This window comes from Notolepis coatsorum (assembly GCF_963971535.1).
Source record: "Notolepis coatsorum genome assembly, chromosome: 2".
Lineage (NCBI taxonomy): Eukaryota > Metazoa > Chordata > Actinopteri > Aulopiformes > Paralepididae > Notolepis > Notolepis coatsorum.
In genome coordinates this window covers 193,658,276-193,672,160 of record NC_140166.1, presented here as the reverse complement: position 1 = coordinate 193,672,160, position 13,885 = coordinate 193,658,276, and the positions used below count along the sequence as shown (strand labels likewise).

General features: G+C 42.2%; 1 protein-coding gene across 1 annotated transcript in view; it reads left to right on the top strand.

Moving 5' to 3' along the window:
* arhgef18b (rho/rac guanine nucleotide exchange factor (GEF) 18b) overlaps nucleotides 1-13,885 on the top strand; it is a 111,424-nt gene that overhangs the window by 61,742 nt on the left and 35,797 nt on the right. Inside the window, 8 exon segments of the mRNA XM_084308888.1 lie at nucleotides 1,158-1,275; nucleotides 2,996-3,250; nucleotides 3,523-3,599; nucleotides 3,857-4,035; nucleotides 5,037-5,110; nucleotides 5,738-5,923; nucleotides 7,325-7,471; nucleotides 8,190-8,308. Coding sequence (XP_084165014.1) covers nucleotides 1,158-1,275; nucleotides 2,996-3,250; nucleotides 3,523-3,599; nucleotides 3,857-4,035; nucleotides 5,037-5,110; nucleotides 5,738-5,923; nucleotides 7,325-7,471; nucleotides 8,190-8,308 — 1,155 coding nt within the window.

The window sequence follows — 13,885 nt, the reverse complement described above, 5'->3', positions numbered from 1 at the left end:
AAGTACTCTAGCCTCTGCACATGTGCCGCCCTGGAGGTGTGGGAAGCGCTTTACTAAACTAGAATCGTATTAAATCTAGCCCATGGAATAGTAGTTAGCTGTATGTTTACACTTGAAATGTGTATTTTTATTTAGTGTGCATTTTTATTTTGTCACAATATTATTTGGCTTAAATATATATATATATACCGGTATAAAAGTAAAAAAAAAACATTTTAAATTTAAAAAAAATTGCCATCCCCTGTTATTTTACCCACGCGACGCCACTGCATGTGACAAATAAAACAACTTGAACTTGAACCTACTGTTCAGTAGGTCAAAAATCCACTTCCACAGTTCAGATGGGAAGTTCAGTTTTTGTTGCAGCCCTTGTCATGGATATAAAAATCACATTGCATGTTATTGGTGTCAACAATAGCAATATAAACACTAACTTGTTTGCTCATTACATAATCTGTGATGAACAGACAAAAAGCAAACTGTTAATCTGCTTGTACTTGAAAGGAATATTGTTCGCATTAAATTGGCCGCTTCCATGGTTGTTTTGGTTGTAGAGTAAGAGTATGTCAGTGCAGTCATGTCTGTTATTGTAATTTTTGGTAAATAATGTATAAATCCACTTCCTGAAAGTAACCATGCTATAAGCATACTCAATAAAACCCCGGAAGACCGTAGACATGGCGATTTTAAGATTACTCAAGGGGTGCCCAAGAAATGCCTACTAAACCATCAAAAAGTTAAGAATACTGAACCTTCATACTGAAATGACTGTAGGGGCATTTATCATGTTTATGATCTTTGGTATAGAGATGCTTTTTTCTTGAACAAATTCATATTTGCCCTCCTTTAATCATTAACCAAGTGAAATATCCTGAAAAAGTTAGTCTTTTTAATTGCATTAAGAATTGAAAATCGAATCATGACCTTGAAATCTAAATTCGTATTGAATCTGAATATGTGTTAATCGTTATACCCTTACTACTTTCTGATAATTTCTTCTGTCTGAGATTTGGCTTTCCCAGATGTTTCTGTCTCAGTTTGAAGGATATTATGAATCCATAGGTATATATAGTATGTCTACACAACATGCTTTATTATGAGTAATTTAGAAAAAGACTGTTTAAACTAAGCTTTCTCTCCTTTCCCCCCCCCTACAGAAAATCAACAACATGTCCATTGTACGGCGGTTAGGAGTGACTGAGTGCATTCTGCTGGTGACACAGCGTATCACCAAGTACCCAGTACTAGTGGAGCGTATTCTACACAACACTGAAGGTATAGTACCCAGTACTAGTGGAGCGTATTCTACACAACACTGAAGGAATAGTACCCAGTACAAGTGGAGCATATTCTACACAACAGTGAAGGTATAGTACCCAGTACTAGTGGAGAGTATTCTACACGACACAGAAGGAATAGTACCCAGTACAAGTGGAGTGTATTCTACACAACACTGAAGGTATAGTACTAGTGTAGTGTATTCTACACAACACTGAAGGTATAGTACTAGTGGAGCATATTCTACACAACACTGAACGTATAGTACTAGTGGAGCATATTCTACACAACACTGAAGGTATAGTACTAGTGGAGCATATTCTATATAACACTGAAGTTATAGTACTAGTGGAGCATATTCTATATAACACTGAAGGTATAGTACTAGTGGAGCGTATTCTATATAACACTGAAGGTATAGTACTAGTGGAGCATATTCTATATAACACTGAAGGTATAGTACTAGTGGAGCATATTCTACACAACACTGAAGGTATAGTACTAGTGGAGCATATTCTACACAACACTGAAGGTATAGTACTAGTGGAGCATATTCTACACAACACTGAGGGGCGAATTCACAAAGGGATTGTGCTGCTTTTTCTGACGCTATGCCTGTGCAAATAACCCCAAAACAAATCTTGCTATTCGCAAAGCACTCAGGTTTTATTATCTTAACTAAACATGAAATAAAACTTAATTTCTCACTCTAAAAATATTCCTAAGTCTGAAATAATTTTCACTGGCACAGTGCCTAACTTCGGCCTAAAGATTCGGCACCATGGACGGGTCTGCTCAAACTCATTTATTTTGCGATGACATGACACACAAATGCAATGACAAAAAGATAGTGACAAAAACAAAGGATGCAATTGTGTCATGAAAATACAAATTAAGAAATAACTAAACAAAATACAAATGGTGAAAAATTCTGTTATGTCTATCTGTTATAGAAACGAAGAGCTATTGATTCCTTCTTGGACCTCGTCCGTCAGGACTTCCAATTCATGATCAGAGAATCTAAGCTTTTGTTTTCTGTCTGCCATTGTCCTAGGACGTGCATACTGTTGCATGGGCAGTATTTATACTATTTGACCACATCAGGAGCAAATTGCACTCTGCTGCAACACCGTATGGGCATGTTTGCGCTAGTATATCATTCGCACAATATCTTTAGTGAATTGGTCCTTAAGACGGAGCACATAGCAGGCGCAAATCACACGCAGTTAAGGGTGCTATTGGCGGCCGCAATCCATTCTTTGTGAATTCACCCCTGAAGGTATAGTACTAGTGGAGCGTATTGATTGATTGATTTTATTGATGGATTAAAAACACACAACACGGATCCAAAGGATAACATGAGAAAGAGTAAAACCCTTATTTCCGTCATGGTCCCAGGGCTGTTAGGCCACAAGAAAACACGACAATAACACAAAACACATACATTTAAAACATTATAAGACTAACCTATCGCTAAAATTGTATACCCCACAATAACTAAAAACTGATTGAACTATAGGGGGCTGTATTCTATATAACACTGAAGGTATAGTACTAGTGGAGTGTATTCTATATAACACTGAATGTATAGAGTACACATCTGTTGCTTAATTCCCCCGACTGAACAGACAACAGCAACTAGACGAGATTATTCCAGTATACTAGTTAGTTCGGTCTTTTGTGTCAGTATTTTCTATGCCTTTGTTTTGATCTCCAGCGGGCACGGAGGAGCACGAGGAGCTGACGCGGGCCATGGGTCTGATCAAAGGCACCATCGTTCAGGTGGACACGCTGGTCAACCTGCAGGAGAAGGCCTCTCGCCTCAGGGAGATCCACAACAAGATGGAACCCAAGGCTCTGGGCAAAATCAAAGATGGCCGCGTGTTCCGTAGAGAGGACCTGGCGCAGGGCAGGAGACGACTGCTGCACGAGGGGACGGTGAACTGGAAAGCCGCCTCCGGCAGACTCAAAGGTACACGGCCTGCTCCACCTCTTCAATGATTACAACTGTGTTACCGTGTAGCTACTAGTAGGAGTTATGTACTTACAACTCTGTGTAAACCAATAATGTAATATTTAGAATCTGCCCTCTACCTGCTTTTTTTTGGTGGTGAAATAATGTTCTACTACTCAGCTTGTTGGATTTTGTACAGTTTAATTTTCCTTTTTTTTTGTGTTTTTATTTGTATTATTTAATTGTGTATGCTGACCTAGAAATGCCATTTTTTATTCCTGTCCCTTCAGATATTCTTGCAGTGCTGCTGTCCGATGTGCTACTCTTACTTCAAGAGAAGGACCAGAGATATGTGTTTGCTACGGTGGTGAGTAGTGAATGTAACGGTGTACTGTAACACAACAATCATACATATCGTAAAGCATAATACTTAACATAGTTGGGTATGAATGGGGACATAATTCCCACTCTTAGAGGTTTGAAGTCTTGTTAACAAAGACTTGAGGACAGCATTCTCATTTGGCTTCTCTCTCTCTCCCCCTGCTCTCTTCCCTCGTACCCCTCTGTCTCTGTCTCTCCCCTCTATTCTCTCTCTCTTCTCCCCCCTCCCTCTTTCCCTCCTAGGACAACAAGCCATCGGTGATCTCCCTTCAGAAGCTGATTGTCAGGGAGGTGGCTCACGAGGAGAAGGCCATGTTCCTCATCTGCGCCTCCTCCAACGAGCCAGAGATGTATGAGATCCACACCACCTCCAAGGAGGAGCGCAACACCTGGATGACGAACATCCGGCAAGCTGGGGAGAGGTAGTTAAGTCACACGTGGGGGGTTTGTGTGTCTTAGGGGTGGTAGAAATGATCTATTTTATTTAATAATTGCAATTCTATCTTTTTTCGATTCTGCATCTGTGCACACAATTCGATGATGTTGTTTTGCAGGTTTATGTTAACAGAACAGACAAATTTATGTACACAAACTTCATAATCACAAGAGAAAGTTGTAGAAAGTTGTTGGACTTCTACACAAAAATGTCTATGTACAATATCTTGCCACCTCATTGCACATTTCTTATTTTATGTGCAATGTTTTTATGTGCATTTTCTCTTCTTCCTGTATATTCTGTATACTGTCTGTTCATAGTACTGTATGTATAGTGTGTATAGCCTGTGCATAGTGTGTATAGCTTGCATATAGTATGTGTATATTGTCTACTCTGTGTTTAGTGTTTGCACTTAAGTGCTTTTTAATTCAGCCTGACTGAACTGAATTCCAATTTTCTAATAAATAAAGCTATAAATAATAAATAAAGGTGTCCTATTATACAGTGAACTGAACAGAATTCAACCACAATGAATAAAAAACAAGCTGTGATGAGTATTGAGAATCGTTTTATAATCAAATCAGAGTCCTAATATTCATAATCTAATCATGAGGTCCCTGTGTGTGTGTGTGTGTGTATGTATATTTATGTATGTCTGTGTGCGCACATGTGCGTGTGCATGCATGCTCTTCTGACCATATCATAATTACACCCACACACACACAGCACTCATAAGTCTCTTTGTGTCTCCACCTCGCCCTCTCACCTCTGTCTCTCTCTCCTCTCTGTCTCTCCACCTCTTTCTCTCCCCCTCTGTCTTTCCCCCTCTGTCTTTCTTTCCTCTATCTATCCTCCACCTCTGTACCTCTCTCTCTCTCTCTCTCTCTGTCCCTCAATCTCACCTCTCCCTCTCGCCTCTGTCTCTCACCTCTGTCCCTCCACCTCTCCCTCTCACCTCTGTCTCTCCCTCTCTCCACTCTGTATCAGCTGTCCACAAACAGAGGAGAGGCTGTTCAATGAAGAGGAAGAGGCACGAGCTGCCAGGTTAAAAGAGTTTCAAGGTAAGGCAACAGCATCAGAACAGATAAATGAAATGCAGCCTCTGCAGCTATTTATTGTTGGGTGTAATTATGAATGAGTAAGTTCAGAATGTTAGAGCCCCATTTCCTTCTTTACAGATGATGTTGATTGGCAGAATTATTTCTCAGCACAATCCATGCTGCTGTTCATACTGGATACACGCACACCTTCGGATAGTTAGCCACAAAACTAATGCAAAGTCAAGTCTGTACAGTTTGTACAAGCCCTGAAATCAACACTTAAACCTTCTCCACGGTGAACCTTACTCAGTAGGTTTCAGGATTCTGAACTTACCCTGTAATACTGGGACACTAGGGGGCGCTTGTGCACCACTTGATCTTGGAACATCAGTATAGATGCTGTTTTGAGTTCTTATCTTTACTTAACCATATCCCATGTGTTCTTAAAGCTTTTCGTCCATGGGCCCAAATGAGAAAGTCATTCTCTCACCTTTGCGACGAGGCTCGTTAGAACCTACCGGTAGGACCACTCTTATCAAATGGGGAGTCACCAGAAGTAATCCTTATTTTTGGATCTTGAGTTGACCCATGGTATGGTTTCTTATTGCATCCCATTTTCCTCTTCTTCCCTTTCCAACCCACTCCCAGCGCGTCTGAGCCAGAAGGACGCGGTGGTTGTCCAGGCCCTGACTGAGAAGCTGCAGCTGTTTGCAGACATGGCAGAGTCGGCCACAGGACTGGAGGACACGGCCTCCCGCTCCAGACTGCTCCTCCGGGGAGACACCTCCGACCTCCAGCAGGGGGAGACACTGCTCAAAGGAGCCATCACTGAAGGTAGGCTGAGACACACAACTGTCAGCCGGAGACACAAGCACAAACGCATGTATCCACGAAATCACACAGAACAATGGGGATTTGTTGGAATGCAAATATTGTGTTTTCCTTACTTCAGACCTCAAATGAATTACTGAATAAGTTTGTGTACTGAAGAAATGTATCCTCAGCGGGTAACTGCCAGATGGAGTAAGCCACAAAATAATATATTCAGTAAATATTCAAACTCACACCTTTCTTGTCCCACCAGATGTTCTAGACGTTTTAATTTGCGTGCTCTAGTGCGTTTCCTTTTGTGGGTCAGTCCTGGAGCTGATCTGCTAAGGATACCTTTCTTGGTGTCTATTATTCAGACCATCAACGCATCTTCTAACAGCGGGGTTGGAGCATGCGCTTAAATTATATATTTTTAAGTGTGGTACGATTAAGATGGGTCCCCGGAGTTTCCCATTTTGGGAAATTAGCTTATCGTCTTCTCCAGAGAGAGACAAGAAGATGGATACCAGTTTTCTCTCTGTGCGTTCAGTAGAAAGCTATCTGGCTGCATGTTAGCCTAGCTTAGCACAATGAATGGAAGCGGACATGGCCGGTTAGCCTAGGTATTGTCCAACTAACACCTCTCCCGAAGGCTAACCGGTCATGTCCGCTTCCATTCATTGTGCCAAGCTAAACTAACATGCAGCCAGATAGCTTTCTACTGAACACACAGAGAGGAAACTGGCATGGCATCCATCTTCTTGTCTCTCTCTGGAGAAGACGATACATGTACATTTGACCAAATGTATTTCTCCAATGCGTTCTAACAGGATAATAAAAGTAATTGCCGTTCATGCATGGGCAAGATAATTTCTGCTCCAGATGGATAATTCCTCTTAACTTGTTTACATGTCTGTCCTGATGCTGGCTCAAAGTTTTGGTTTCACGTGAAGGCCTTTTTTTCTTTTTCTTTTTTACACGAGTGACATGGGGCCCCTAAGGGGGTTTCCTACTGTCATTTCATTGCATATCATCCATTGATTGTGGTCAATGCAGTTACCTGGCTTCTCTGCGACTCAAACCTCTCCAGCATGCGCAGGTGTGCAGCGATCAGTTTAAAAAAAGACGCTGACTTGTGTGCTGCATCATTGGCCACCCCGTCTTGCCACCGTCTGAGTTTGGATAGAATTTATTTTATAATAATAATAATAATAATTGAGAAAAAAAATATATATATAAAGAAAAAAATAATTCAAGCTGATCTGGCGGCACCCCCGGACCTGTGCGGCAGCACCCAGTTTGGGAACCCCTGCATTGTTCTCTAGGTATCAGGCATTGTATTGGAACGGCTCCTATTCATTCCACTCCCTCCACCCCCCACTCTTTCCCTCCCTCCCCATCATCTCCCCGTCTGTTCCTCCTCAGTGGAGAACCTCCAGAACCTCCTGCAGTCTGGAGTGAGGGAGGAGGCTCCAGCCACGCGTGCAGGAGAGGGGAGCGGCTCAGGCACTCTGCCCAGGAGAGCGGACACCTTCGGGGGCTACGACAGCAGCCCCACCATCCTCGACAAGAGTGAGTCCAGCAGCACACGTCTCGCTCTGAAGAAGCCCACTCTCTAATGGCGTTTACACCCGTTTCATCTCATATAATTCAATTGGACAAAGAAACTTTTAAATATATTGGAAAGATCTGGAAAGACCCCTGGTTGCTTGGAGTTATTGTATGATTGGTTGCTTCGTGGCTTACGTTAGCAAGTACCGTAATTTTCGGACTATAAGCCGCGCCTTTTCCCCCCATTTTTCGACCCTGCGGCTTATATAACGGTGCGGCTTATATGTGACTCGACGTGACCAAACCCGAAAATGTAAAAATCTAAATATTGCTTTTTTGACTGCATTGAAATGTTATTTATCTGTTCCCTTATTTGCTAAACTTAATACAACTTGTAAATGAGTTAATTCTTGTTATTTGTCCGACAGTATTGTGTCCCAATGCTAATTACATATGGTAATTAAACATTAAAACACCTGCGGCTTATAGTCCAGTGCGGCTTATATATGTACACATCATTCAATTGAGCTGCTGCGGCTTATATTCAGGTGCAGCTTATAGTGCGAAAATTAGGTACATGCAACTCTGTATAACAGTTCAGAAGTTGTTAACGGCGTGTATGTGACTGCCCTTGTATATGTATATGTCTATTTGTGTTTATGTCTGTGTTGATATTTATGTTTTATCTCTGTGTGTGTGTGTTTGTGTCCATCTCTTTATGTGTGTGTGTGTGTCCCAGATGGTAGTGTGAAAAAGAAGAACTTTTCTGGCGGGACCAGGAGTAGGGACAGGAGCCAGAGAGCCAGCTCTGACCCCCAGCTCAAAGACCTCTGTGGCAGCCACACCCTGGAGCAGACGGTAGGGGCTCAACACGCACACACTGTGTACACGCACACACACACACTGAGTCACAATGTCCTGGTATTTTCTGTAAATAGTTATAATGAAACCAAGTCATTGAGAAAGTTTCCATATCCTCATGTTGAATCCTGAAGCCGTCTTCTCGGGTAACCGTGTTTACTCATAAATAGATTAAATCCTTGATGAAACACTGTTCCGAACACAAGTTTACCTTTCCTCTAAATCCTCACCCTTAAGGGGCCTTTCTCACTCACCAATCGGGAGTGTTCTCACTCAGACGGACACACCCCTTTTGGGAGCGAAGCGGCACTGATTTGTTTTACCCCCCCGCTGAACCTGGGACGGTTGGAATAGGTGGTTTCGGATGCGGGCCAGTGGGAGCGGGGGGCGTGACACACACAACGTCGTTACTGTAATGCTTTTCATGCTTGCTTGAATTTTGGGCAGATAAAACCACACAGCAACAACTGGACAATACCCACAAAAACGATATTTATGGGCAATTTGAGAGTTCAGACCTCAACCAAACAAGCATGTGGAGCTCAGTGGATGAAAACATGAAGCCACGTTACAAAGCACAGCACTTCTGGCTCGCATTAGGCCTGGCAATTTTTGTTTGCCATGCTATGTCGATACATTGGTTTCTTGTTTGAATGCATTTATTTCTATTAGACCAGTGGTGCCCAACCAGGCGGCCGTGGTCGACCAGTAGATCAATGACATGTAATATAATTGCCACGAGCGATGGGATAATGTTAGCTGCTGGACAGGCTAAGCTAACTAGCGTTAGCCGTTAGCGTTAGCGTTAGCTTTGCATTAGCCATTGCTGTATACTATACTTTCTTGTTTGAATGCATTTATTTCTATTAGACCAGTGGTGCCCAACCAGTCGGCCGTGGTCGACCAGTAGATCAATGACATTCAATATAATCGATGCGAGCAATGTTACTAGTAAAAGGCTAAGCTAACTAGCGTTAGCCGTTAGCTTAGCGTTATCTTTAACCCTGCAAAACGCTCAAAAGCGGACTCTACAACAGAGTTCCATTCGTGAGAAAAGGGGGGTGGGTTATATTGACAAGGCTTGACAACAGAGGTTCAAATATAACTTCATATTTATTGGTTATTTGTTTCTTTTATATCAGCATACAGTCTCCAGTCTCCGTGTTAACACACTTCCTGTTTACATTTTCGAGCGTGACATCATCGCCTACGGCAAGCGTAAACGCTCAAAACGCAAACCGTAAACAGAACCAGGAGCGAACCAAGACTGAAGTGTGTACACAAACTAGAGGGGGGAGAGGGAGGTGGGAAGTTCGCATCCGACCCGGAATGAGGACGGTACGGAATGGAATGGAACCGAGTGGGTGAGTGAGAAAGGCCCCTTAGACCAGTAGACAGACAGAAGAATGACTGCGCGGTCTATTATTAGAAATCAGGTCAAAACAAAACCGGTAAAAATCGGTACCGGTACTGGGCCGAGATTTATTTCACGTCATAAATAGATCAATACAGTCCGTATTAATTAATGTTGCGTTTCTTTTTCAAATTTAGCCAAGAGTAAAGACCAAGCAATTATGTTATTAGCGAAATATGAGTTTATACAAATCTCTGCGCATTGCATCGGAAACCCAGGGCTTTCGATGGACGCCGGAATTTCCTTAAACTACACTACCCAGCTCACACCAGCCACTGTCAAACCGCTGTAAAATTTCACATCTGGTCAATGTTGCGTCTATACTTTCCGTAGCCGCATTTCTGCAGACCCCTCTCTGATTGGTTGAGCCCATTTCTGCAGACCCCTCTCTGATTGGTTGAGCGAAGCCCCTCTCTGATTGGTTTAGCTCGTCACGCGGCAAAAGGCGAGCGTAATGTTATCATATCAAGAAGATAAAAATAAATTTACTACCAGATTCGCGTATAACGTTATTTCGCGTGACAACACAGCCAGCTGTCAGAAACTGTACATTGTAACGTTATATAACATAACGTTATATGTTATTTCGTGTTTTATTCATAACGTTATGCACATTGTAACGTTATATAACATAACGTTATGTTATTTCGCATTCATCTCATGCACCTTGTTGTGTATCCTGTTTCTTTTTCCTCATTATTATATTCAGAGTTAATTATATTGTTTACACTGTCTTTCTTCTATTATAACCCTGCCCATTTGATGTTCCCAAACATTTTGGGAACATCATATTCAGAAAGTATCACAGAGACTTCTATTGACCAAGGAATTAGTTATTATTAGTAAGACACAACATTTCAATCAAACATATAATAACATGTGTTTCATCATACCAACTGATCCTGGTGTGACAATACCTAACATTTAGATTAACCCAGTTAATGCCTTAACTAGACAGTTACAATGTAACATTTAGATTAACACAGTTAATGCCTAACTAGACAGTTAGAAGAAAGCAGGAAGCCGGACCAGCACTCTCAGATTCAAAGTTTTAATTGCAGCCTGGAACATACATGTTTCGGAACCAATGTGTAACTAGACAGTTACAATATAACATTTATATTAATTAACCCAGTTAATGCCTTAAGAGAAAGAGTCTGGTGGTCAATGTCACTTCGGATTGCTACGGACTTTACTCCTGTTGGGAAACTATAGCGACGGTCTGTGCTAACCACACGAGCCGGCGTCTACCCCCGAGCTTCATTTTACCAATCAGAGAGGGGCTTCGCTCAACCAATCAGAGAGAGGTCTGCAGAAATGGGCTCAACCAATCAGAGAGGGGTCTGCAGAAATGCGGCTACGGAAAGTATAGACGCGTCAATGTTAGCATTCACCGCCAAATATAGAAAAATAATTCTCCTTTGGTTCATTACAATTTACTCAAGCATAGTAACAGACACAATATTTCTGACACTTAGAATATATTCCCTGAGGTCCATAGATGTCTCTAGATACCAAGAACATGCAAATGCACCTTGTAGAAGTGTAGCAATCTTCCATTTACTTGGGTATGTACTTTTAGGAGAATTTTCTGAAAATATGGCGGCTCTTCAGCCACTCTGCAGTGGCTCCCTCCCTGTATGTTTGAAAAAAAATTATAATATGGAAATTAATAACGGCTATTTAAATGTATTTTTCAAAAGGAACACATCTTATTTTGGAGATCAAGGTGATACTGTGAACTGAAATAAATTCAATATTTCATCAACAAAAATATGTCACACCCCACGCTTCTCCCTGCCGTCTCAGGTGGCTAATCTTGAGTTTCCGACCCCCCAATAAGCTAACCATGGATAAATCCCCAAAAAGAAAAGTCTCTTGAGAAAAAGGGTTTAATTCAGCATGGACAGATTAATTTGCTTTCACTACTAACGATGTAGTTTACCTGTATGCTTGATATGTGGCGAGAAACGACAAAAAAACATTGACTTATGTCGACGAACATTTCCAATATGCCTAACTAAATAACAGATACGTGCTGAAAACAACCAACTGTACTAACGAAGCAACAAGAGTATTTTCAATGAGGCTATTATTATTATTATTATTATTATTATTATTATTATTATTATTATTATTATTATTATTATTATTATTATTATTATTATTATTATTATTATTATTATTATTATTATTATTTTGCAACAAGATAGCCTACATAGAACATAAATAGCCTGTCTCAGACTGATTCACATGGTCCTGGCGTGTCAGTTGGGAGCACATACAGCCTGGTCACAATCAGTCCAAAAACTCGCTCGGATGATACCGATGTCGTGGGTATACAGAGGTACTGGCGTGCCGGCTTTGCCAGCTCTGCCAGCCTGGGGAATCCCCCCGTAAGTGACGGTTACATAGCTTTCGGTCATCAGGGCCCTGTTCCTCGTACCTGGCTAACTGAGTTAGCCGGATAATTTTCAGGATAGCTTGACTTAAGCCAGACCTTTCCGTTCCCCGACGTCGGATTGTCTAAATCACTATGGTAACAGATCAGAAAGTTTGAACCTGCTCCAGCGCAGGTTTAGTTCAGTTAGCTGGATAACGTGCATGGCCACACCCTCGCAAAGAAATCCCAGCTCGCTTCCTGAAATAATTCTCAGTCTAGATCCCATTATACCATTCTGAATTATGTTTTTGTGCTTCGTTTTTCTAGAGGGGGCTTTTGAAATGTAAAATAATAGACCTAAAAAAAAGTTTTCCATTCGCCCACAAGGCATACTGCAGTGGAGCGATGGCGCCCCTAAGAGGATCTGGCCGGTATTGCATGTTCTCGATTTCACAGACGAGGGTAGATCTGCAGAGCCGGTCGGGGACCTTGAGCTGGTTATTAAAATGGAATAACAGCAATAACAAATGCCACGGCTATATACGTGCCTCTGGTCCACAACGCATGGCACCGAAACCCGTATAAACTCGTGGCTGGTCCTTAAAGTGTTAATGCGACGGAGAGATACACTTTAAATTTTGACAGAGAGGCGGCTGGGTGGCGCAGCGGACTAAGCGCTTGTCACCAACGCGAGAGACACTGGTATCGAATCCGGCTGTCAGCGTTGCCTCCGGCTTGGCTGGCCGTCATACTGGCTCAATTGGCAGAGTCAGCGGGAGGGAAGCCGGTGGGGTGGTCTTCTGGTCGTTGTAAACAGTGACTCCTACAGGTCGGTCAGGGCGCCTGCACAGCGAGGGAGGGAGATGGTGAGGGTAGTGTGACCTCCCACACGTTACACCTCACCAATGAGAGTCCGCGCTGGCAGGTGAAAAGATGCTGCTGGCTGTCTCCTATGTCTCGGAGGAAGCATCTGATAGACTTCAGGGCTCCCTAGACCGACCAGTGGGGGGCACATGCGAGCAACGACCAGGAAGGGGAGGGGGGAATTGGCATAACGACTAAACAAATTGGGATGGGAGAAAAACACAGAAAAACAGGAGGATAAAAACTGGATAAAAAATATAAAAATGTACAGAGAGAAGATAATCTCCCGATTCAGATACAATTGAACACAAACGGTTCCAAAGATATTTAATATTTGTAGGCATGTTTTCACACCACCAACAAAGTACTCCAGATAAATTGTATTTCCTGCAGGAGGGGGCAAAATGGCTCTTTTGATAGTAAAGGTTGCTGACCCCTGGGCTAGGGCTTAACACATTCGGGGCCATTGGGATCCGTCTAATCTCACTCTATACGGCCAGCATATCAAAACAAACTTTCATTGTGCGTGAGGCTGTTTGTAGAGCTAAATCTATACTTTATATTATTGCTATCTGTCCATTCTCATTGTCAATTGACACTCTAAACCGTCCCTTCAATATGCCTTAAATAAATATTTTTTTCATCAATACGTTCCCATTTTATAGCGTCGTGAATATGAACGTTATAGCAGAATGTTCTGGGGTATTTCCTGGAACGCGAGATAAAGGGTGCTAAGCTAATAACGTTAAATCAAATGGCGTTTCGGCTATAGACAAGCTAGAGCTAAAACTCAAAATGCATATTGTCGGTATCATGGTCCACCATGAATGCATGAAAGGGGGGGGGGGCGGGGGACGTCGTTTCTGATTATTGATTACCAATAACGGCATTAGCCTCAGTAGCCTTATTCGCT